The 26,070-nt window shown below is 39.0% G+C and overlaps 1 protein-coding gene and 2 long non-coding RNA genes across 6 annotated transcripts in view; 1 reads left to right on the top strand and 2 right to left on the bottom strand.

Annotated features, from left to right (window-relative positions):
* The window catches only part of chinmo (Chronologically inappropriate morphogenesis), a 46,090-nt gene that overhangs the window by 8,929 nt on the left and 11,091 nt on the right, over positions 1 to 26,070 (bottom strand). Inside the window, exon 1 of one of the 4 annotated variants that reach the window (XM_069049335.1) lies at positions 16,033 to 16,506. The exons of 1 other annotated variant lie outside the window; for it this stretch is intronic. In XM_069049335.1, coding sequence (XP_068905436.1) covers positions 16,033 to 16,045 — 13 coding nt within the window. In that variant the 5' untranslated portion in view covers positions 16,046 to 16,506. Of the gene's footprint in view, positions 1 to 6,951; positions 7,478 to 16,032; positions 16,507 to 26,070 lie in introns of those variants that run through there. 2 more of the 4 variants (XM_069049339.1, XM_069049337.1) reach the window with 2 other exon arrangements.
* On the bottom strand, positions 400 to 6,125 carry LOC138132020 (uncharacterized). Its single transcript, XR_011159964.1, has 2 exons — positions 713 to 6,125; positions 400 to 594 (listed from the first exon to the last, which is right to left on the bottom strand). It is a non-coding gene; the product is annotated as an uncharacterized lncRNA (long non-coding RNA).
* Positions 24,137 to 25,427, top strand: LOC138132019 (uncharacterized). Its single transcript, XR_011159963.1, has 2 exons — positions 24,137 to 24,914; positions 24,969 to 25,427. It is a non-coding gene; the product is annotated as an uncharacterized lncRNA (long non-coding RNA).

Here is a 26,070-nt window from a genome sequence, read left to right as displayed (position 1 = left end):
TGCTGTAATTTAAATCTATTTATCTAATCCCGTGGGATAAATGACACTTATCCCACTGATTTGAGTGGAATAAGGAACTTCATTACCGGACGCATTTCATTACTCCTCTCAGTGGGATAAGTGAGCTTCATTACCCCACTCAGTGGGATAAGTAAGTTATTATTCCACTGAGTGGTGTAATGAAACTGGCGGAAATAAATAAGATTTACCTTTTTTTTTAAATTCGGGGCGGTCTTAGATAGAATTTTGTACATAACACGTGGGCTAAAGCATATTACAGGAAACTCGTGTGATTACAGATGAACTCGGGCTAACGCCCTCGTCATCTGCAATCTTCACACTCGAATCCTGTAATATTGCTTTTATCCCACTAATTGTGTAAATAACTAGATATTATGCTGTGTTAAATTTTGCTTGGAATGTTTGTTTTCAAATTTGCCGCGTTCGCTAGTGTGAAACGTTCTCCATTCGAAGCGACATCTACTGCATTCTTAAATGGAATAGACTGTAGTCACCTTACACTATGTAAATCTTCGAAGGTCAGTTGCAAAGTGTTTTTTTGCAACTTAAGACAACTTTATATATTTTCAAAACCTACTGCATTCTTAAATGGAATAGACTGTAGTCACCTTACACTATGTATTTAAATTTTCGAAGGTCAGTTGCAAAGTGGTTTTTTGCAACTTAAGTCAACTTTATATATTTTCAAAACCTTAAAACCTCCATATGATTTTTTTTTCTTTAATTTTAATTCTTCGACGGTGGTACCAATTTTTTTTCAAAATTTAGGTAAACTCTGAATTTTGCTTTTTTAAATTTTGAAGAGTATCTATTTTCAAAACTTAACTAAAATGTATCACCCCTTGACGGTAGTACAGTTCCGGCCACGGAATTTTGGCCGTCACTTATCATTCCATTGACATGAGATGTAAAGCGGCCCTTACGTATTCGTAACCTCATTTTCTGATATTACTCTTGTAATTTTGACTGACTTGCCATGAAATTTTTGGATTTCACCTCTCAATCATAATGACAAAGCATGGAGTATGCACATCATTTTTTTTTTTTGAATTGACATGAAAGTGAGTACCTATTCTCAAAAATTATTCTAAATCTTGAGGATTTTTTTTTTGTATTTTTTTAAGCCTGACGGTATTTTGAAAATTAATGTTGAATTTATTTTCCTGCTTTTCATATTTTGATGGTATTTTGTACTTTCAAAATTCATCTGAACTCGGAATTATGAAAATTTGGCTGAGCTTTTTTTCTAGTGCATATTACCTACATATTTTCAAAATACCCAATCATTCTTTTCGATTTTCATCCCGGTACCTATGTGTATCTATGTGCTATATATTTTCAAAATTTGGCTTAACTGTAACCTCATGTTCTTTTCGATTTTTCCTCCTGAAACGGTGCTATGTAGTTTCATTTGGCCCAACTCAAAACTGGAAACATTTTCTATTTTACAGACTTTGAGAGCGCTGTTTTGCTGTTTTCAAAACGTGCGTTATTAAATTTTGAAGGCTGGTTTTTTAAATTTTTTATTTATTGACTTGAAAATTTTCAAATTTGTCCAAACGTTTAACCTTCGGAAACTTCAAATAATTTTTTTTCTATTTTTCACTCTAACACTCTTTTTTTTTTTCGATTCTTATCCCTTCCACGGGTGCCGTTTATTTTCAAAATTCCAACGACTTTCGAAGGCGGAAATCTTTCTAATTTTTCATCTTTTTACGACACCATTTACGTACATATTTCCAAAATGTAACTTAGGTCTTTGTTTCGACCTTTGACCCTTCCACGGTGCTATCTTTTCAAAATCCAACTCAATCGTAAAAACTAAAAACGGAAAAAACAATTCGTTCGTCGCCACCATCCAAACACATTTTTCTATTCCTGTCGGCGAACGAACGTTGCTTGCCGTCCCCCCCGCCGCCCCAACCCCAAATCCTGCATTTATTCAAAAGCTGCACTCGCCTTTCCGGTCCAGTTTTGCGGGCAGAACGCCGCCCAAACGACATTAAGATGACACGAAGACTTTATTCCGGCGCCATTAAAAATGCATTAGCCAACAGTGGCGTGCACTTTTTAATTGTTCCGGCAGCTTTGGCGAAATTAATTGAATTATTAGCATTTTTATTGTCGGAACGGTTCGCGGACAACATCCGAGAAATGATTTGCCTAATTTAGACCGGGCGAAATGCCGACTCCATATTTGTTGAAAATTCTCCGTTCCGTAAACAGTGACCGTCATAAAAGATGCATTCGGGGACGACAGTTGTCTTTTTGCGGTCAATTAAAACGGCACTTATCGACCGATTTTTACGACGGTTCGCACATTCGCGGAAAGTTATTTTATCATTACGTGATCGGGTCCGCCATTCGAACGACACACACAATATTTTTCCTTCCTGTCCTCCTCCACCTCCATAATAATGCAGGTGAAAGTGTGCGTTTCTGCGTTTCAAATTCTAATTAAATTTGCACAAATCTCTCCTGCACTGGATTTTCGTTTCGTTGCATAATGACGCGTGTGCAGGAGAAAGACATGGGCGGCCCAGGAGAGGGGGCCGCGGCCCTGACTCGCGACCTTAACGCTGGAAAATAATCGCAGCTTGATATTATTTACGGTTTTCCTCGACTTCGTCGAAATTCTTTGATGACGTTCAATTTCGAAAATGCCTGGTCCACTAAGTTCAACAACAAAATACAGGAAACTGTTTCGAGGAGGCGTTGACAACTGACATATTACGGGGACGTAAAATTCCAAACGAAAGGTTTACAAGTTTTTTGTCCGACATCCAAAAAAGCCGATTTCGCATTGCATTCAACAACTTTTTTTCACTTCCAGACTATGTAAATAATTGTCGCTTATTATTTATGGTGCCATCTGTCGACGGTTATTTATATTTCCATTTTTTTGCATCGGCTTGTCGCCCATCCATATTTTAAAACAATTTAACAACACATCTGCAATTTTTTAATTTAAAAACTAATCAAATTTAATGGAGATCCATTAAACAAATACGCAGGTGAGTTGACCACATAAATATACCAAGTGCAAATTGATTGTCATTATTTTTTATGTTGATAGCAAATAATTATGACTCAACGTGACGTCGAGTGTGGCTTCTCGGGAATTATTTTTCCTCGCATCTGAACAAAAGTAGTTTAGTTTGGGAATAAACATTACAAAACAACACTAATCTATTGATTTAATCAAAGATTCGTTTTTGTGGATTAGTAACATATTTATTTGCTCAACGGAAAGCAAATAAAGTAAAAATAACTGGGATAAAATTACAATATCGCGTTTTATCTTTTGCCTCCCTGTACAGACCATTGGCACCACTGATATCTAATATGAATAAAGATAAATTGGAGTAGTTTTAGGTCAGATATACTGGATACACTCCCCTTTTGCTCTATTACAACAGAAAAAAGATAGTTCGCACCATAAATAAAAAACATAATTTAAATGAAATTCTCATCACACCTTTGTCTTTTGGTACGTATGTAAAGCGAAAATATTGAGAAACCCTGATTTAGGGTGTCATAAAATATATAAAGTAGTTGTAATCAAGTCATCTACTGTCCCAAGAAGAACAGTCAATAATTAAAATTAATTTAAATCTATGTGAAAGTTCATAAAATAAGTTTTTTATTATACCTGAGTCATAATCCTTGTTTTTGACACTAAAATGCGTACGAAAAAAGGCCTTTAAAACACTAAAGCTTTAAAGTTGCTGAGGTAACAACAAATTTACCTACATTTTGAACAATGATAAATACACAATTTATAACAAATATACATGGCAACGAAACAACAATTGGGCATTTCTATATCAACGCTTAATGACACAGATTACTTAGGAAAAGGTATTTTTTTTGTTATAATTTTCAGATTTTAGTGCAGGTATAATAAAAATTGCGTTATGATACACGTTTATAAGGGCATTTAAAACACTTGCTACGTTAAAAACACTCCGCTACGCGTCGGGCTCTTAAACTCGTCGCGCGTACTTTAAAGGCTTCCTTATAAACTTGTATCATAATATACAATTTTTTTCAAACTAGAGAATGTACCAAAAATGAACAGTTAATAATTAGAAATGTTAGTAAAGTTTTGTTGTCAGAAACTTTGTAATTCGTTTTGTCATTTCAAATGCACACGGACGTTCATATGGACGGTAACATTGCCAATTTATAATATGACAGGTCAGTTTAAAATGGCCCATCAGAAAATCAAAGTCAAAGGTCGAAAAGTTCTGATCTACATAATCACCAGTTCATAGTATGGTCCAAATCCAATCACTTGCTTCCTCAAAATGAAAAGTTAATGACAAAACCTGATTTAGAAAATTGTGAAAGCTGATAGAATACGTTCAGTCATTTTTTTTTTCACAACAATGTAACAAGTGACATTAATTAAGGAACATTGCCAATGCAAGAATACGACAGCTTAGAAAAAACCTTGTTTGGTAGGGCAGAAAAAAACAGTGAAGGGATTGGTAAATATAAAATTTTAGAAATCTCTGATTTAAGATGTCATTAAATAAATACATACAATGAGTAAATTAGATTTCAAAATAGTTGTCGACACAGTTGGCCATGAGAATGCACCCGACCTTTGGATCTAGTTACAAAAAAGTAACTAAACATCAATTGACAGTTTAAGGTTATGATTTAAAAGAAATGACAAGCAAAGTATAAAAGTGAATAAATTTTAGTTTGGTTGATGGAAAACTATTAGTTCATTCATAGAGAACAACCTGAACATATCAATAAAAATAACTATTGTTAATAATAATCACCAAATTCTCCGATATTGTGAGATATTTTTTGGTTAGAAGCGTAATTTATTAAGTTAACGAATGTCTAAACACAGGAAATCATAAGACGTTGTTGACCTTGACGTTTTTTGACAATTGAAATGTAAACCAAAAACTCTAAAATTCCAATAACTGGCCGTACAGCCAACTTAAATTTGAATTTTCAGGGCCAACTGCGTCGATAACCCTTTTGAAATCTAATATACGTTATCCTAACCAAATTTGTTTCAAAAACCCCTAAACCTTATCTAGTTTTTAGTTTTTTTGTTGCAACTTTCATTAATTGGAAATTTTAATAAATTACAATGGCATTAAGAATTTTGAAACTAGTATTTATCTCCAGATATTTGTTAAAGGGTAATGCCAACTTAAAAGGATAAAATATCAAATCGATGTAGCGGGCTGCAGACATAAAAGGTTGAGAACCACTGATTCAGGTGCCATAAAACGTATAATGTGGTCGTAAATGAGACACTTATCGTTGATAATTAAACGTGATTTTAAACTGCAAACGTTCGTAAAATGAATTTTTTGAATTTTTTTTCAAAAAATCTAATATGTATTCAAGGACGTCGAGGGATTCAATTGTTTGCAATTCGTAACGCGTTTTTGACATGTTAATCTGACATTTATCAAGAGCATTACCAACCGACAAATGTGGCAAGACGGTTTAAAATGAAATTTACTACAGCAAAAAAATAAATCAATGAAAGAGTCGGTGGCATAAAAGTTTAGAAATTCCTTATTTAGAACGTCATACCAAGTGAGTAAAAATGTGTGTTTTTCTTTTATTATGTTAGCCATATCAGTTAATTCACGTTAGTAAAAGTTGTTTTCATCAATATATTGTTAACACCAAGCTTCTAAAATTCTAACCTAAAAAATGAATCAAGAGATGACACACTAACAATGGCAAGGCCTACCAATTGCTCGGGGATACCAACCCACTAAATCTGCTTCCATCATTTATTGTCACTTGGTATGAAAGAGATTAACCGAACCACACACCAAAAATGTTTCAAAACATTTTTCTCTCTTAATATCAGAACAAGATAAAATTTAATTAAATTAATTACTAGTATCCACACAGTAAGTTTTTTGCAAATCTTAAATCCCGCTCTGTATTTTTCTTATGTCATAAATAATTTATTACCGTAGAAACAGAAAATTGGCTATGACCCATGCCATCAGGTTGGCATTACAAATTGCCGTCATTTTTAATTTTGCCACTTCGGACAATCTGAGCTTTGTAACCTCACTTTTCCTTCAATTCCACCCAAAAAAAGCAACACTCACCCAAAACGTGTTAAAAAGAATGAATTGTCGCATAATTATTGGCAACTCATAATGTCATAATGGGAAGGTGCAAATTTTCATAAAGTGCGGGTCACTGGAGCAACACACTTCGACCGAAAACAATCCGAAACATAAAAATTGCAATTCCGCCGTTACCTCCGAAGTAATCCTCGTTAAGTTCTTAATCCACGTAAGAAATTAAACAAATATTGCGTTTTTCCGAGCACATTTTCAAAATTGTCGAACCACTAGTGACACCACAGCAAGAAGCCGCCAACTCGGCTTTTCCGAATCGAGCCGAACAAACGGGCGGGTAATTTAAACCGTAAATCAAACCCCGTGACTCATTTGACAAAAATGACGAGGTTTTCTCGATTTTTACATTTCCATTGACGGTTTGTGATGATTTGGGCGGGGGTAAGTTTTGAGTGATTTTTTTTCGGTATCGGGTATTTCCAAAAATACTCGTGCCGTATCTTGTTGTCGGTGTTTTTATCGTGCTTATCAGTCACGTCATCGCACTGTGTGGCGGCGTCCGTGGCCGCAAATTCGAAATTTGGCGGCGAGGTTCGGCGCGAAGAAACGTGTCGCCCACGGCGCCGCACAAATCCGTAATCCAAATCCTCTCCTTGAGAAGAACGACCCGGGCGCCCATGGAAAAGTTCGTTAACACGCCGAGCCGGTCCTGACCCACCTCGTGTCACTTTGCCATACGCACTTCGCACCGTCCTCGGACCGCAAGGCCATGCGCGGACGGCGGCCGGCGCGGCGCGCCACGCCGCTGCACCGGCCGCCACCGCCGTCCCGACGCCGCACTTACACAATGCTGGGCGGAGGCGGCGACTACCGTCGGCGGAGCGTCGGCGATCAGCAACGCATCTTATCAGGATTGGCACACACGACTCACGCACGAACGCGACTGCACTGCCGAACCAGCCGATTACACACTTCGCAAGATTTCAACACGCGCCGCGGGCTATCTACAACACGGAACTCGCCGATGCAGCACGCACTTGCGTAAACGGCGATCTTCACCACCGGAGAGCGGCCGGTGCATCACCACCACTGCACCACCGGACAAGGAGGCCACGACGGTTGCCGCAACCGGCTCGCGCGTAAATAGGTCATAAGCAACGACTGCCAAACTTAACCCAAATACGCAACCCCACCAGAAGGCGGTCAACGCGCTACATTATACGACGGCCGCACGCAGAATGAGATGCGAGCGGAGGAATTCGCCAAAAGAAGTCCGCATTTGCATAATGGCAAGACGCACTTTTGCCAAGCCGAGTTCACACCGGAAAGCGACAAGACGCGCAGACGGAGGATCCGCGCAGTCCGACCGCACCATCAGGTCCATCACGATGCCGCCCGGACGGTTCTTGACACCCTCGATCGCGAAAATTCAAATCGTATGTCTTATCATGTCAACACGAAATTTAAAAATACGTCGATGTTAGAAGATTCGATAATAATGGTGATCGCACAAAAATGAATTCAAAAATATTTTCTACTTCCAAAAAAGACCTCACGAACAACAATTGCCGAACACGTCTTGTTTGTCTCGAGTATCACAAAAGAACGATTCTATACTTTTCGTAAAACTGTTTATTAAAAAAAATCACCAAATCTCAAGGCAACTTGATATGAGCAATCTCGTGTTAGCAAAAATCTTTGTAAATATTATATTTTAAATTCTTCATATATATTTAGATATTGTGATAAATCTGTTGTTGTCAACCTAAAAATGTGACAGGTCAGTTAAAATGGCGCTTCCGATAATAGTGTATTTAAAATGGGATAAAAAAAAAATATAAAGGAATCGGTAGGTACAGTTAATTTCAAAATTATAGAGTGCACCTAATTTTCCACAGTGTGAAATGCACTTATATTTTTTGCCAACGATCAATGTCAATTTTGACAAACAAAATGCCTAATCTAACCGGAAATTAGAAAAATGGTGGTCGATCCGGAGGGTAGCCCAGTATTATAACATCGCGAAGAGCACCGTGCAAAGGATAAAACACACAATATTATGGTGTTCTAAAATAGACTACGTCCACTGATAGAATGCAGTTTTTTAAATATCCTTAGATAACAAAATCCCCAAACCATAACATTGAAATATTAACAAAGTATCATAAATTACGTTGGTAATATCAATATCTTGAAACATTCGCGCCACTGATTCTCATTGGTTGTTATGAAACCCACGCGAAATAGTATATTATGATACAAGTTTATTAGGAAGCCTTTAAAGCACGCGCGACGGTTTTTAAGAGCACGACGCGTAACGGAGTGCTTTTAACGTCGCAAGTGCTTTAAAGGCCCTTATAAACGTGTATCATACGCTATTTTTTATTATACCTGCACTACAATCTGAAAATTATAACAAAAAAAAAATTGAAATACCTTTTCCGAAGTAATCTGTGTCATTAATCGTTGATATAGAAATGGTCAATTGTTGTTGTTTCGTTGCTATCATAAATTTTCTATAAATGTCTATTTATCATTGTTCAAAATGTAGGTGAATTTGTTGTTACCTAAGCAACCCTTAAAGCTTTAGTGTTTTAAAGGCCCCTTTTCGCACGCATTTTAGTGTCAAAAACAGGGATTATGATTCAGGTATAATAAAAAATAAATTATACGACATTTCAAATTTGAAACTGTCAGTGCTGTCAAAAAAGCTGGATATTTTAATTTCATTAGCCAGCTTTTCTCGGAAATTCGAAAATGTATTGTGGGTTGTATTTTTAATTCCGTCGGGCACATTATCACTCGTGAAATACTCTATACTAATAAAAGCTAAAATATTACTCCTACTATAGTGAAGTTTTCTTTCGTCTTTACAAAGTGCAAACATGCAAAATAATAATAAAATATCACGTGTACCTAAACCTGTTCTTTCCATTTTTTTAAATTTCGCGCCGGATCTATTTGTTGTAGCGTTGAGTGAACATTTTTAGTAACATTTATGTCAAGCAATCTATGAGTGGACAGAGTATATCAGCGACATTTTATGTTGTCAAACTTACCTAACCTATATAAAAAATATGACGCTCAAATTTCAAAAAGGCATCTTTATATGTGAAAAAAAACTGTAATAAAATGACTTCTTGATTTTTGAGGTGTACTGGACATAATAGTGTCGGTTTTATTCTCTGCACGATGCTCTTGGCGATGTTATAATAGTGGGCTACCCTCCAGATCGACCACCCTTCTTCTAATTTGGAAAGAATGAGCGTTTTCGGTTAAATTATACATTTTGTTTGTCAAAATTGACATTGATCATTGACAAAAAAATGTATGTGCATTTTACACTGTAGAAAATTAGGTGTACTCTATAATTTTGAAATTAATTGTACGTAAGATAATATTTTGTTTAAAATAGGATAAAAAATGTAATAAAGCAATAGATAGACATAAAAGGTTGAAAACCTTAATCAGTTATTGTTTTTAAAAAATCGTTAAGATTTTTATTGATATTTTTCCACATGACACAAGTGCACCTGAATGCAAAGAGCGTTCAAAAAATTTGTGTTTGTTTTTGTTTCCGTTAACGTATGGCGTAGCTTCATGAGCAGTGAGGCTGTAGATGTTGAATGTCATTTGTTCAATGAACGAATTATGTATTTCATTTGCAAAAAACCGTTCTTTTTTAGAACTGACGAACGGCAGTTCTTCTGGTTTAGTTAGCGCTACAAGATGGTTTTGACTTTCAATAAATTATTTAATTTACAATAAAATTATGATCAAAATGAGATTATACATCTGAAGGAAATGTCAAAACATAGCGACGACCTGTGTTTGTAAAACAGACAAAGCCACGGCCTACTTGATCACATTTTTTTTTGAACACTCGTTACCTTAATTGTTTATGAACTGGTCTCGGACAGGTTAATTTGACACGAATAGGAACATTTTTAAAGAGACATTTGTCGAGAAGCATCACCAACCGAAAAATGTGACAGATCAGAAAACGTCATTTAGAAACAAACGAAAGAAACACTTAGTGAAGGCGTCAGCGGACATAAACGATCTTTTTTTTTAACTTGACAAAAATCTTGAACGTACACAACGGAATCTCAAATGTTTTAGGTTTTGTTAACGGAAACGGGACTAAAAATCTCTAATTTTCGAAAATTCTCATGATCTTGGAAATCGCGCCAAAAATACCAAAACTTCACGACTCTTTAATCAAACGGACGTGTTTTTTAAAAACACATTTACGTATTTATCTGCAAAACTTGCACTCGTCATTGTACTTGTCATTCGATTTTCTGATTCAGAATCAAATCTTTTATCGAATTCTTCTAGTCCGATAACAGGCTCGTTCAGACACGTGCACTTCCTTTGCAACGGAACCGCCATTTTTTTTTTGTTATTTTTTTTCACCTATCTCGAATCTGCGGCCAAGTATTTTTTCGTTTATCTCTCCTCTTATCGGCGCGTTAATTTTTAAATAATCGGTTACGAGATAACGTTTGTTTTTCACCATGATAAACACAAAACTGCATTACTTGCATATCTCACGTAGGCAAAAAAAAAAACATTTTTCCGTTGACCGGGGCCGTCCCTCCGAGACAACATCGCAACCTGCGACGAGCAGAACCGGCGTCGTTGCTTAACCCATCCGCTCCGATTCACCACCACCACATTCTGCATGGACGGAAGCGAGGACCACGGCGGTGTCATCTCCTGCACACCTATCGTACGGTGCGAGTCCAACTGTTACCTATATTTCACGGTTGGTAGGCCTTTCGCATTTTAATTATCCTGGCGCGCCATAGGGCCACACCTAGTCACGTCGGTGTTACCGCTGTCCTTACAAATAATTACAAATAAATTACACAAGCCGGCCGAAACTCGAATTCTTCGAGGCGAGGTGCGCCCCTGCCATCTCCAAGGCCGCCGGCAATTGCACCTCGACCACAAAAGGGTTGCATAATTACCAGGACCGTCCATCCGGCTTTCCCGGTTGAGCCCAAACTGGTCCGAGGAACCGGTTCTCGATGTCAAGTGCCCAATTTGCGAAAATTGCGTTCTCACGTGAACACTTTTTTCGCATCCGGACAAGAAACCGTCCCTTCGCGTGGTATTCGACCCGATCATTTAACACCGCCAAATTGCCATCGCGACCAGAAGAAAAATATCACAAGAAACAAAAGTCTTATTATTTATTATTAGGTATTATTTTGGTTTGTTTTGAGATTCGAGCACCTTCGACGAGGATCGAGTCGGCGTGCAAATTTAATGGCGGACGCGCGGGCGGCATTAAATCTGACGATAACTGTACACGAGAGGGTGCCGTGTATCAAATTTTAATGCGATTTCGTTCCGTTTCATTCTGTCAAATGCGATTTACCTAAGATAACAGCATTACGGGACGGTTTCGGGAACAATTTAATTTCAATTTTTTCGGGGCGGCGGCGAATAAAAAAATTAAGGCGGCCGACGAATTTTAAGTGCGCTTTTAGGGGACCGGCTCGCCGCCCCCGAGTCCTGCGGAAAGCGTCGAACGCGGAAAACCGCATCCGTCGTCGGGGGCAGCGATGCATGTCGGCCACCACGACACCGATTTCACCGTGGAAGTGCATGAAGAAAGCGCGCTGCAACAATACAATGACACAGATTCCTGTCGAGTACTTTCGTTATTGTTGACACGTGCACTCGTGCATTCTGCAATAAGGCCATGAAACGGTTGCGCCAAAAGGAAACTTTCTAGGAGATGCAGCGCAGAAGCGTGATCCCGAGGACCCATCAGGCTGATTGATAATCATAATCCCGACCAGTTAAGCGGAGTTCCTTGACCGTAGTCCTTCCCCTCGTCGATAAACGGTGGTCACGCGAATTTGCATCGCCAATTCGAGGTGGAAGGGTGCACCACGTGGGGCACCTGGGTCGAGTGGAGCGCACCGTCGCCGCTTCCGGCCGAACGACGCTTTATCGGCGGCGTAGGAAGCGCGCGGAAAAATGCGGTGCGGCCCAAATAAAAATTATCTGCATTTATCATTATTGCAAACAGCGCTGGGCAAATACATGCCCCGGAACAATGGCAAGCGTCTTGCCAGTGGCGTAGGTGCCAACCGATCGCGGCGATTTATCGGCGGCGTGTATACACAAACTGGTCTAAAAATAGAGGGGAATCGTAAACGTGCAAATTCGCAATTCCTGATTTGCTAAAAATACGGCGGCGGCCGCTTACGCGTGTTGCATAAACTATGGGGTCATCGGGGTGCGTCAGCGATTTGGTCGTTATCATTTCCGCGTTTCCCGCTAGCGTTTTCGGTTTGCGGCTTTTTATGGAATTCGGAGGTATTTCCGGACCGGGCTGAGCTCGTCTGATGAATTATTGAAAAATTAATTCGTGAGGATTTTTCGCGCGGGACAAAGGGGCGGCTGGACCGCCGCCAAGTGCCGATCCGATTCGGGGGATGCTTTTTTTTCTCTCGGCAACATTGCAGTCCGATATATTGCTGCTCCGCAGATATTTATTTTTCTCGTTAGCTTATTTACTCTAAACTGGTCAAGATATATCTATGTATTTTGGAATTTTTTTACAATACGTCATTCAAAATCCACCACTCTTATTATTATTAGTATTTAAAACGACGCGTTTTCATCTGTTCTTGTTGCAAAATCAAAAAATATTAAACTTGTCACGAGTGCCCACTACTAATACAGGGTATTTCAAGTATTGAAAATGCAACCCACACTACATTTCCGAAAAAAGCTGGCTATGAAATTAAAATATTCAATTCCGTCGGGCTCATTATCACTCGTGAAATACCCTGTATATCAACGAACAAAGCAAAGAAATGACTTCCACGTGTCACGACCTAGAGACGAATAGTTTTTTAAATTGTTTTATACAAGATAAAAAGACAAAATACTATCGGAAAACTGTCCGAAAATAAGATACATAACAGCTACATCTTGACTGCCAAGCTATTAACCAAGTGGTTTTTAGTTCTATAATTTGTTTCAACTGATGTGTCAGGTGTTGATCTCCAAGACTGAGCTCTCTTAAACGTTAAATCGATGAATGAAGCACAGACGTGACTTTTATCTGTCATAATTGGTCAGCATTTGTTGCAAAAACGTACACAATTACGTATTAAAAAAAACCACAGGGATACACAAATTTTTCTATAGTTTATGGGTACATTTTTGTGATGTTACTATGTCAAAAAAAGTAGAGATAGTAATTGTAATTTTTGTGGAAAATTAAGCAAATAAAGCACCGACGTGACTTCTGTGTGTCATGACCAATTAGCAAACAATGTTTGTTCCCATAAAACGTCAAGGAAAATGCATAACAAACTATTGAAGGCTACCTGCATAAACAAACGGACAAAAAAGAACGACGTACACTGTTGATTGCGTAATAATTTGTATCTTTTGGTAAATAATACAAAATCTTTTGTATCTGGTAGCAAGGTCACACTTTTCGTACTTGATTTCTCTCAAGATCAAAGAAAAATCGAGACTGCAGTCGACTGAATCGATCGCATGCGGATAATTACGTATTGCAGCGATGAATTAAGCAACGACACGTCTTGTATCTATCACAGCCAGAAAACTTTTAAAAATGTACAGCTCGGACGTGAAGTTGTTGAAATAAACAAAATATGATTCTTCATTTCGAATAATAATGATGTGATGAACTGATGAATCAAGCAGAGAAGTGAATTATATCTGTCACAGTTGGATAAAAATTAATCGAGGAAAATATGTGTAAATAACACTTGCATTGAGAACCAAAACATATAATGACAATGACCTAAAAAATATTTTCTATTGATAGTGACTACTTAATTTTCTCTTAAGATAAAAAATATATGTACATATCTGTGTTTTAGTTGTTTACTGTAGCTCCGACGTGACTTCTGTGTGCCACAACCAATTAGCACCACCTTTTAAGACTACAAAAATTTAATAAATATATTGCAGAGCTATATTTGCACAAAAATACTTATTAAAGTGAAGACCTGACTTGTACTTGTACTTGTAATAATTGGCAAGCACTATTTTCACCGCGTGTTTTTTTATGGTGGCATTAAACCACACATTTTTCATAATTCTCTTTCAAATCCAATGAAAAGCCAAATTTGGTGCTACATCGATGGACACAGCACAGACGTGACTTCCATGCATCAAAGCCCATCAGCACTCTTTAATTTTAAAAATAAAGAAACTATCGGGAAGCCTGTCTATATATACAAAACAAAACAAACTCGTTGGCGATGAAGTTGACAACTAGAGTCATATCAGTTTTGCGATACTTTGTGCCAAGTTGTTGTAACAATGCCAATATTAAAAAAATATATTTTACACCTGGTATCGCTCGAATAATTTTGTTTCAACATCAAAGAAAAACCGAGAGTGTAGTCGAGTCTTACGTGATGAGTCATTTGTTGCAGTGCCGGCGACAGCGACGAATGAAGCACCGACATCGATTCCAACCTTCACGGCAAGCTCGAATCGTCGCTTTTTTTCGTGAAAAGGTCGACGAAGACGCAATAATTTTTTAAGGCGGATTGAAAACGAGCGTAAATTGTTCAATTTCGCACTTCCCAGCAAAAAATGTGTACATATTCATAAATAATGCAAATTATCAAAACTGATTACCATTCGGTAATTTGTTTTAATTTGGATTGTTCCTCGACGAACGAGTCCGAGAAAGATGGTAAGAGCGTGCTCCAGAAGAGAGATGATTTGCAGCTTAAAAAAAAACCCACCTCCGACGAGGCCCGATGCAAATTAAAATTAAGAGTGTGAGTCAGAAAGTGCAGTCAGTGACTCCGGTAGAATGACGTTGTCAACGGCGAAGTTAGTTTCCATTGTTTATGGTTTCGGACCAGCCTATAAGTGCGCCACGTAACGATGAGCAAATGAATATCATTGAATGACCGATATTGCGAGGGTGAATGAATGAATTGTTTATTTATAATTGGCAAGATCTTAACAAAAATAATTTTTTTCGGCGGCCAACGATAATACCCAAGTTAAATAAGCACAAAAATACAGCACAAATAATAAACAAAGTCGCGATAAAAGTGCAGATAAAAATGATAAGTGTAACCCTGTCGGCGATAAAAATATTAAAGATCAACAATATCTCGCGTCGCACCAACGAAAAATTCGATACGGAGAAGAGCGAGGGGCGGCGGTGCAGCGGTGGCGGTATAGGCAATCAATGCAAACCGTCGGCTAATTGAATATTAGAAGTTGTATTGTTACAGCCTTGAACTCAATGGTGTCAAAACCGAGCGTACACAATGACATGATGTAATAAACTCAATCATATAATTTTTATTATATACATATTGTGGGCCGCGCTCTGGTGCGTTCACTTGCAGCGCACGTATGTAAAAATAAAAGGGGGGCTGTGCGAAATGCGCCGCATCAAACGCTTTTATGTCTTATTTAAAAAAAGAAACCGGAAAAAATTCTGCCAAGTTTTTCGAACGGACCGATGCAAATAGAACGGACGTCACATGATGAAGAACCGGCTAATTGCACGGCGAAGCACTTTTTCCAACAACAAAAGGCATGTCCGGGTACGAAAAAAACTAATCCAACCACGGGTCTAATGCTAATGCAGGACAATGCACTAGGCTTTTCAAGGTTGAAAAAGTTGCAGGCACGGGGGGCCCGCGAATTAGCGCCGACTTATGCAACTGGCACCTCACGCCGGCCGTTTCCCGGCGAAAATCGAAATTTCCGCGCGCGCGGCGGCAGGAATGCAAGGAAATTATTAATACTAGAGGTTAATGTTATTGTTCAATGCCAAACCACCTCCGGCCTGCAGCGCGCCGCGGAAAATCGCTCGCCGCGACCCGCGGCACTGCCGAGGCGGCGCTTTCCACGCGGAAAACTCAAACAGGGAAAAACATACCTCGCATTTCCATAATTCATGCGGAGAATGTGTGAGCAGGAATTTCCCGAAGAAACTGTCGACTTTTCACGGCGGCCCCACGTCTCGCATCATCGGCGGAGGGCGTCCCGTCGGAAAATCGCCGAAAACTCGGTCCGTTTCCGCGACAAAACACGACACGCACAAAAACAGAAATAATAAAACTGCAATAGAGATTTTTAGCAGCCGCTATTTCTGGCAACCAGGAAAAAATGTTCGCCGAACTTGCGAGTTGCCAAATTGGTGGGGAGGACGCGGGGCCAGGGACGGATTCGCATAGGTCCTATTACGTAAGCTCCTGGTGCACGTCCGCAGGCCGCGTATCAACATTAGCAAGGTTATATGTGCCGGCCTGCCGAAATTATGCGTCCTGCTTGCGCCTCCGCAACGAGGCCCATCCGATATGCACATTCGGTCCGGATTCTTCGACGGATTTGGACGTCGCGCTCGTGGAAACGCTTCCACACTTGCACCATCACACCGCACTTCTTGTTTAACACGACGTTTTCTCTCATTCTCAACCGCGCTATTTATAATTAATACAAGGTGCGCCAATTATGCGAATTTTATTTTGCTTCCGATCTTTGGAATTGTTTAAACTTTAAAATCATCAAACCAACAAAAAAAAAACTAACCTGAAACACGACTTTTTACATCACACAATATTATTACTCTTCGTGTTTAATTTGAATATATTTTTTTCTATTTACCACGCTGGTTTTCGCACATCTATCTTGTGCGCTCGGTTCTTCGTAAAAATCTAAAATTTGGGATTATGTACAGTTGTTGCAAAAAGCGGGAACTGTCAGATAAAAACTGACACATTTTTAGAATTTTTCCATAGTGTGAATGAAACCTTCTTACGAAAAAGGTTAGAATTATGGTCAAAATTTAATGACATTCTTAAAAATTATTTGCTAGTTCAGGTAAATCTGGAACAATTTTATTTTTCGAGGGTAATGTGGGCTGAACATAGAAAAATATTTCCATGGATTTTTTGCTGCTAGAAAAAAATAGCAGATTTCATTTATTTGTCAAAGTTCACAAGTGATTACACTTTTCAAAGCAATTTTACCGCAAAATGCCTGATAATAATAAAATAACAACAATTGAATTGTTAATTTTAGCTAAAATATTTTTTAAAATAAATTGTTAATTAACTGCTTGAAGTCGCATTTAAAACCCAAAAAAGAAGTGTCCCAGATTTATATGCACAAGTGAAATTGAGAGTTACGTTACAACAGTTGTCCCAGATTTATTTTAACATAACTGTACATATACGTGAGGGTTGACTTCATACTGCGGTCACTACATTTACCTCCAATGAGTAAATTAAAACGTTAAGAAGCAAATCTTGCCAATCATGGGTCATTGTTTGATAATTCGTAATATTCAAATTATTTAAAGTTTCAGGTTAGGTAGTCAATCTGGGGCGGTTGACACTCATTCTGACGTCACGATCTGTCATAATCTGGGTCCCAAATCATCACAGATTAAAAAAAAAAAATTTATAAAGACATTATTTACAAACAATATTGCAAAATAAGTAAATAAGTAAATAAAATCGGCGCGTTTGAAAAATCTCAAATTTGAGATAGGAATCACAACTTGAAAAAAGTTGATCCCATTTTGATTTGTCACAATTCTGAACTAATAATGGTTATTAAAAAAAATGTATGGTGAAGTAAAACTTCACTCATCATGATTGTTGGATAATATGGACGTTTAAAAAAGAATCATTTTAAGTTGTGCGTTGACAAAATCCATAGAATAGGGTTAGTATGTTGTTGACGTCACGCACTGTCAATGCAATGTGAATTTCCTCAATTATGAGACAATTTTTCTAAATCCGTTGTTATTAAAGTGCGGATACTTAAGTGTCGCTCGTACTTTATGTTTACGTGCTTCGGTAATTCGCAATATCAGTCTTGGAAAAAAAATCTGAAATTTGAGGTTATGCATCGGCAAAATTAATCGAAAGGGATTGCCAACACTCTGGTTAAGATTTTGTCTTAATTAGAAGCATTTTACAAAAAAAATATCCTTCATGATTACTGAAGTGAAATATTACGCAGATCTTGTTTGCGTCAATTATTATTTGATGATTCCCAATATTTAAATTAATTAAAATTTGAGGTTAGGTACTACACAACGTACACATCACAAATAACCCACTAGAGTGAGCGTTTTGTGACATTAATCGAGGACGGTTAGAGCTATTCTGAGGTCAGGATGTCTCACAATCTCAGTCCCCAAATTTATCACAGATTTTTTTGAAAAATGGATTAATGGAACGGTTATTTAATGAGAATACTCCGACAGTACCACAGAGTAATACTAGGTAATTCGCAGTCTTATCTAAAATTTGAGGTTATGCAGTGACAATAACAATGTAAAAATATGCAAAGCTAAAATGTGGCCTTATTGCTATAAAAATGATAGTTATTATGATACAATAAATAAAGAGAACGAAGAAAACGGCAAGAAAAACCAATGAAGTCCCAAAAAACATTTGCAAAGTCGAGTTCTCAAAAATGAAAAATATTCCATCCAAGATCAAGTTAAAATTATAATCTAAAAGTGAAAACACAACTGGTGATTAAGCAGACAGTGGTGTGCTCGATGAAGATGACTTGTAAAAAAATGAAAAAGTGTTGACGAAAGTGAAAAAAAGAAATTGAAATAACCACAATAAAAACAGCAGTGGCGGAGTGAAGAGCGGTGTTGGGAATATTAATTTTTTTATTCCTATATTTATTACCATTAAAATAATAAATGTAAATTAGTTGATTATGTTAAAAAAGCAACTTTTTGCAGTCGTAAAAACAACCGTATTTCTGTTTTACTACATATTCATTGTTATGTCACACGTGTGCATATTTGGCCTTCCACATGTAGAATTTCATTGAGATTTCGACTGGATATTGGATTTCACACGATCGACCAACAACAAAATTCAACTTGGGTCACCGTGTAAGTCCTCGGCTGTTACAAAATTTCACCGAACAGCGATAATTGTTGATCCTTGCAGATCAAGGGCTCTCGCCGGGTTGCTGACACAAAACACCACTGTTCAAGTACAGGGTCGTATTCAAACGAAAGTGAAGTATGATTATTGATTTTTCGTTATTTATAGAACGGTCGATGACGAAAAATTAATCAATTCAATGCCAACTATGGCGATGTTGTGTCTAAATTATTCTAATTGGACTATTTTCGGTCATTAATTATTAAAACATAAATTACACACTATCTGTTTATCGCTGGTGAAAGGATGCGTGGTGCACTGTGCGACAAATCAATTGCTCACCATCACCGCAATTTTACGTTGAACCGTCATTTCGCCACTTCCGTAAATACGCAGGGCCATGAAATTTTAAAACAATGATGCGAAATTATTTCGGAGCCATTTGCATAAATGCGTTAGACAGATATGTGAAGTGGCCTTCTTTGAGCTGCTCGGCAATAACAACACAAAAAGTCGATTACGATTTCAAAGATTTTTCAAAAAAAAAAAAAAAATTCCTGGCCGAATTTATAATCCGATTTTTTTCTGATCTTGACTGCGCGCTCCAACTGGTTTTTCCGAAATAACACGTGTCTTGCAGCGACCCTCAAGTAAAGGACGTCTTGTTCGTTTTCCTCTTGGAAGGACGTACAGATTCCTGCAGCCGCAGCTTCAACAGCACGGTGCGTCCGAATTTATGTGTGTGTATATGATGCAAATGTGATTTTCGAGAACTTGGACGGACTCGGTCGGCGAGGACCCCCCTGTCGAAATCCCTCGTCCGGTGTCTTCGGCGCGACTTGGCACCGCCGCGAAAAATTCTATTTAAAAAAATCGCATACGGTCGAACGGAAATAAGACACTCGAGGCTGCGAATGCAATCGTAACGGCTAAATTTAAACCGAGTATCGAGGCAACTGTCAAAAAATTACAACAATCAATTAGGGTGACGTAAGGAGGCGCGCTGCTTCCTTAATTCCCCAATAAAAGTTCGACTGGTGCCGGGACTGGAAAAAGGATAACGTGCTCGCGGGCTATTCATCATCGGCGCGTATTAGGGCCACCTGTTAGTGTCGTTAAATTGGAAAAAAAGCGGAAACGCATCGGATTATGCAACCCGCGTGGATTTTTTTTTGGCGAGAGGAGCTCCACGTGGGCCTCAATACCGTCTCCATCAATTACAACGGGCGAATTTAAAATGCCGTCGGACGGGTTTTGTAAATTTCGGCAGGTTTCAGCTGTTTAAATGTCGGCCAACTGTACCGCCGGTTCCGGCAACAATCCGCGGCGGTTTTTCGGGGCGATGTGTGCGTTATCAGCTTATCGATTCGGCTTATCAATAGTTTATTAGACACGAGCCGACATTTTTGTCGTGATGGTACATTAGGAGGACACATCCTTCCGTACATAATTAATGGACATCGTGATCGAAGCTGACCCGGACTATTTTCGTCGGCGCGATTCCGGCCGCCCTAATTGCACCGGGGAAAAATCGCTCCTGTTCTCAGCGTTGCGGCTATTTTCGGCTCGACTCCGGTAACGGGAGATAATTGAGTGCGTCGGAAAATAAAAGGATACTTATGAAACGGGAAGTCTGTCAGGAAGCTCCTCACGTCGATGGAGAAGCCGGACTCGCATTTATGAATTTTCTCAGCGCGTTCCGGGAAGCTTCACGCTCCTCGGACGGATTACCCGAACGGTTTCGTCAGGACCAAATCCGCTAATTATCCGACAACAAGGCGCGCTATTACCTGGGCAAATGTCGATTTCATGGGTCACTAATTGGGAATGGGGCGAAAATTGATCGAACCGCCGCATCCCACGGTCCAAAATTCAACCAATTTATTCTGCTTCCGACTCACGAAGTGCCCCACCGACAAGGGGAAGCAGAAATGTGGTGGACCAAGAATTGAGTTAAAATCAAGACATGTCGATTTCGATTTAGCGGATGGAGAATGACAGACGAGACGACAACGGGCCCTGTGTTTTGTTGTCGCGGTTCCACCAACACAATTCTAATCTAAAAATAAATTCTCAAATTTTATCAGTACGAAGAAACAAAAAATTAATGCTTTTTAAGCAGCCAACAATGTGCAGAGATTAACGTACGTTGCTTCGCTTTATCTTTCAGTTTTTTAATCCCACGTTTCGGTGCATATTTCTATTCACTTCCTTTTTGTCTGACGTTTAAAATTCTCCAAAAAGTCGAATTTTAAATAATAATCTTAGATGTCAAATTGTTAATTAATTCCATTGTTTTTAGTGTCATTACATTGACGTCATGATTGTTGTTCCCAAATGTTGTGGCAAAATTTATCTTCAAACACCGTTCACGTTGTTTTGACATAATGGGAGGCCATGATTTATTTTTTTAACGTTGGACACACTGTTTGATTTCGGTCACTAAAGTGCCTGACATGCGGACCTATCAAAATGAACATAATAACATATTGCTGAATTTCCCGCGATGCCTGAGGATTCTTCTATCGCAAACTAGTAAAACTGACAATAATTCACTAGCCATTGACGCTATTTATAATCTCAAACTTAGAAAACCATAACCTAATTCAACAGACACTTTATTATTATACCAAAATAAATGCAAAATTTCTATGACCTCCCATTAGGTATGCCAAAACAACGTGAATGCGTTTTATTCAAAGTGATAATTATTATTGAATCGGAATACATCAATGAAGAATAAGTATCATGCATATTGTACAGTGGCGGCCACGGAATTTCGTACATCAATGTCATTTCACTGGCAAAAGTTGTGAAATGGTCTTTAGTAATACTAACCTCACTTTTAACATTTAACATGCCTGTCAATTTGTTTTTGTCTCCACTTTTGCATGATGTAATTGATAGTACTATCGCGGCCAAAATACTTTGGTCGTCAATGTGACATAAATGACATTCAATTGTAAAGCAAACTTTAGGATGTTTAACCTTATTTTTTACTACTGTCAAAATTATTTTAATCTATCAGTGTCATACGGGTGGGGTAAATCCCAGCTGCGGAGGCAGGGTTCAAAAGCAAAAGATCAACATGGTCGCGGTTTAGACAACCTTCAAAAGCAAGTAAGACGATTCTATATTTGTCAAAAACTGAAGGTGGCATATTTTTGACAAGAATAATTTGAAATTGTCATGTATATTGACATTAATACTTGATTTACATTTGAAGTGTCAAAAAGTGACGACCAAAGTATTTTGGCCGCGATAGTACTGTCGTGAGCAAAAAAACTGGTCGTCAAAATCATGCTTTGACACAACAGAAAATGCTCCATTGTAAAACGGTCGTAAATATCATAACCTATCATCATGTTGTATGACATTAATTGTCATTTTGTTCTAATTTTTTTAACACTTTGTTGACATGGGCGTAATCAGGCAGGGAAAAATTTTCAACTTGTGACAATCTAACCAAATTTTGAAATTACATAAGAGTTACCATTTTGGAAAAGAGTTATTATTTCTACTTTATTAAAGTTAGAAATTGTAGCCATTCTGGCAAGCTTCAAAATTCAATTCAAAACATCAGTCATAATGACCATAAAGCATGAACTACGTCGGGATTTTTTTAAATGACAGTAATTTGATGTATGAAATTCCGTGGCCGCGATTGTACCTACGTTTTATTTCACGATGTGGCAATTTGCAGTATTGGAACTTTTCAAAATTGAGGTTTCGTATCGGACATCTAAAGAATTTCCAAATTTTCATGGCCTCCCCTTATGCCAAAACAACGTGAATGCATTTTAGCTCTAAAATACAGATTTTTGGTGTTTATTAACTCTGAACAACGAATAAAAGGAACGAAAACTGGATTGAAAAGCGCGAAATCGAAACCGTGTTTTAAATTTTGGGTTAACTCTTTGAATCCGTTCAGTCTTGATGGATTTATTAGCGACGACAGACAAATATATTGTGGCAGCTTAACCCGACCGTTTAATCGCCCCAAATCGGTTATTACTTTGAGAAAGGAGTCGACTCGTCGACCGATTTTAGTGTCTTGGGTTGGCAGTACGCTAACGTCACGATTTGTCATGATCGTTGATCATTCAACCAATTTATTCTGCTTTCGATTATAATATTTCCAAAGACGAACCGATGAACAAGATTTCAGAAATAAGTACCCCGGAAAGAATGAAATATTTGTTTTGACGGTTAAATCCAACGAATTCAGGAATATGTTGAACCAAGAATTTAATTAAATTTGTTTCGTCAGATTGCGAAGATTTTGTTGCAACCTACGCATGGATTTCTTCTTCGTATTGTGTTAATTTCGGCAGCGTGCATCGGTGAAAAGAACCGGCATTCGGGCCTTGACTCGGGGGGTTTTCCCTCGGATTCAAATTTGACATTTGGGACAGTTTTGGCGTGATGACGTCAGGTCCATAAATTGCGCCGGTTCATTTAAAAAGCGCCGCAAAAAGCGCTCGACAAGTTGGCGCGTTTTCAGCCGCCGCCTGAAGAAAAACTGAAAATCCCACCGATCAATTCTGCCTCCGAAGCGTTACATCATGTTCACTTAGATGTTATCGTGACGTCATAGGTCAAACAAAAGAATGTGCATAAAAAACGATCACGTGAAAAGTCGGTCCCCGGCGCCGGAAATTCGATGCGGGGAGCGTTTTCTCGGCGCCCCCGAGCTGGTGCAGACCAGATTAAAAAAACCGGTGACTCGATAAGCGAGAGGAGCGGTGCTCGGCCACCTCGAGAACAATGAGATAACACTAAAAATAGCCGGCGAATTTTCCGCCGCCTACCGCACTCGCGATGATTTTGTTTATTTGCGTTGCTAGGTTGCATCACGGGATTTGATTGGTGCGTTGAACCCGGGCGCCATATTCGAAAATGGCGCTTGCCTCCCGCATGTCATCGGGTAATTGTCGTGATTCCTGCAGGTTCGGATGTAACATGCTTGTTAGCTCCTTATTGATTTTTAATGTACATCCCACGCAGTCCTTGAACCTGAACAGGACCGGGTGAGCGGCCCCAAAAAATGTCAGGGCTAAAATAGCCGACAAAAAAGCCAAGTGCATGGGAGCGCTGCGGCGGACCGTGATCCTAGAATGTTCCTGCGAGGAGGCCCCGAGCGTGTGGCCGATGACGCAACGAAGAGATCGCGATATGGGTGATTCCATGCCGAATCGGTCGCACCGAAGCGACAAAGTCAAGGATTCGAGTGCATAAAGTGCGATTTTTTGTCAACGGAGTGGACACCTGGGAATTCTACTGCTCGCCGGTTTCGCCAGGTTTTCAAACGACAGCTGTCAATTTTGACAGATGACACACAAGGCGACAACGGACCCTCTGTTTTGTGACACAACCATTATCTATTAAATTAAAAAATAATACCACCAAGAAACAAAAAATTAACGCGTTAAGTAGCCAACAATGTGCACAGATTAACGTTACGTACGTTGTCCAATCTTATCTTCCACTTTATTTCGGTGCATAATTCTTTCCACTTCCTTTCTGTACAATATCTAACATTATTTAAAAGTCTAATACTAAATCACAATCAAATTCAAAAGAGTCTCTTTATCAATTTCATGCAATTACATAGTTAATCCATTGTTTTTGCTGTCATTGACTTGACACTCACGATGTGTCAAATTGTGGCAAAAATTTTCTTAAAACATGTCCAAACTGGTAATTATGTAGTGAAACGAAATGCGTCAAAGGAAAATGAGTGTCATTCGTGTTGTACGTTTTATTGCAAGACATGATAATTTGCGTTCAAAATTTGAGGTTATGTATCGGACGCTTTAAGAATTTCCAAAATAACGATGCACAATGAATACATTCATTTTTTCGTAGAATCAACCACAATTATTACGAGTTTCAGGTACGAATTTAGTAAGATTAAAATACAAATCTGTTTTAAAATTGAGCGTTTTAGGTCTGATGTCACAAGTGTCAAACTCTACTGAAAATTACAGAAGAAGAGAAAATATTTTGGCTTTAGAATTTTGTTCTTCACAATTGGCAAGTGTCCAAAAAGCTAAAAGTTGATGCTTGGTATGATAAGGATGAGTCAAAAAAAAGTTGGTATTGCTCTGACGTGGCTGTGGTAATTGTCACCGGATTTTGGACAAAAATCGCAGTATTGGCTGATGGATAAGCGGCAAACCAAGTTTGTTAATGAAGGCCTAACTTTGTTTAAAATTTTGGCTGAACTCTTTGAACCTTGATAGATTTGATATTAACGAGAAACAAATATATTGCCGCAGCTTAAGTGGACAGTTTAATGGCCCTAAATAGGGTATTAGATTGAGAAACGAGTCGACTGTTATTTTTCTTATCTATTTACAAGTAGTACTCGAAAATTTGAATAAATAAAAGTGGTGTGCCAAGGTAACTTTCGTCGAATTTTTAAAAAAATGTTGTAAAATGTCGAGGTAATTCTCCTACATTATCAGTTTGCTAAGAAGTAGTAAAATAATTTTTTGTTGTATAATTGAGTTATTTCCTTGGCGGTCGGCCTTAACTTTGACCATCGGGTGGCCGCATCGGCGGGGAGGCGGCGTACGCTGTTCTAAACCGGGCGTTCGTGTGTGTGTGTGTGCGTTTAGTGTAAAGTGCTGCAGGTTTGCAAATGTCGCTTCGCGATCGGTGCGGTGGCCATGAGAAATTTGGGCATGGGGAGCGGGAGGGGTTCCGGGGCATTAGCCGCTGCTAAGGACGCCTGCGAGCGGCATGTGCACGGCCACGGCGCTGATGTGTGCGTGTGTTGCGACCCCAACGAACGCCGCTGCTCCACGTTATCGGGAAAGTCTATCTGGCCAAGGTCGCGGGCGGGGCGGGTGGCGAGCGCCAACTCCTGCACCAGCAGGAAATACCACTCTTCGCCCGCTGACCCGCTATGCAGCGCGATTTTTTCGCACCGGGGAGGGGGCACGACACGCTCCACCTGCCCGGCCAAAGGGCCCGGCCGACCGTGAGGGCCTAATTCGGGGGCTAATTGGCCGCACTGGCTCGAAAACGCCGCCTTTTTTCCTTCT

The sequence above is a fragment of the Tenebrio molitor genome, chromosome 5 (genome assembly GCF_963966145.1).
Source record: "Tenebrio molitor chromosome 5, icTenMoli1.1, whole genome shotgun sequence".
NCBI lineage: Eukaryota > Metazoa > Arthropoda > Insecta > Coleoptera > Tenebrionidae > Tenebrio > Tenebrio molitor.
This window is presented reverse-complemented; position numbering and strand designations above follow the sequence as displayed.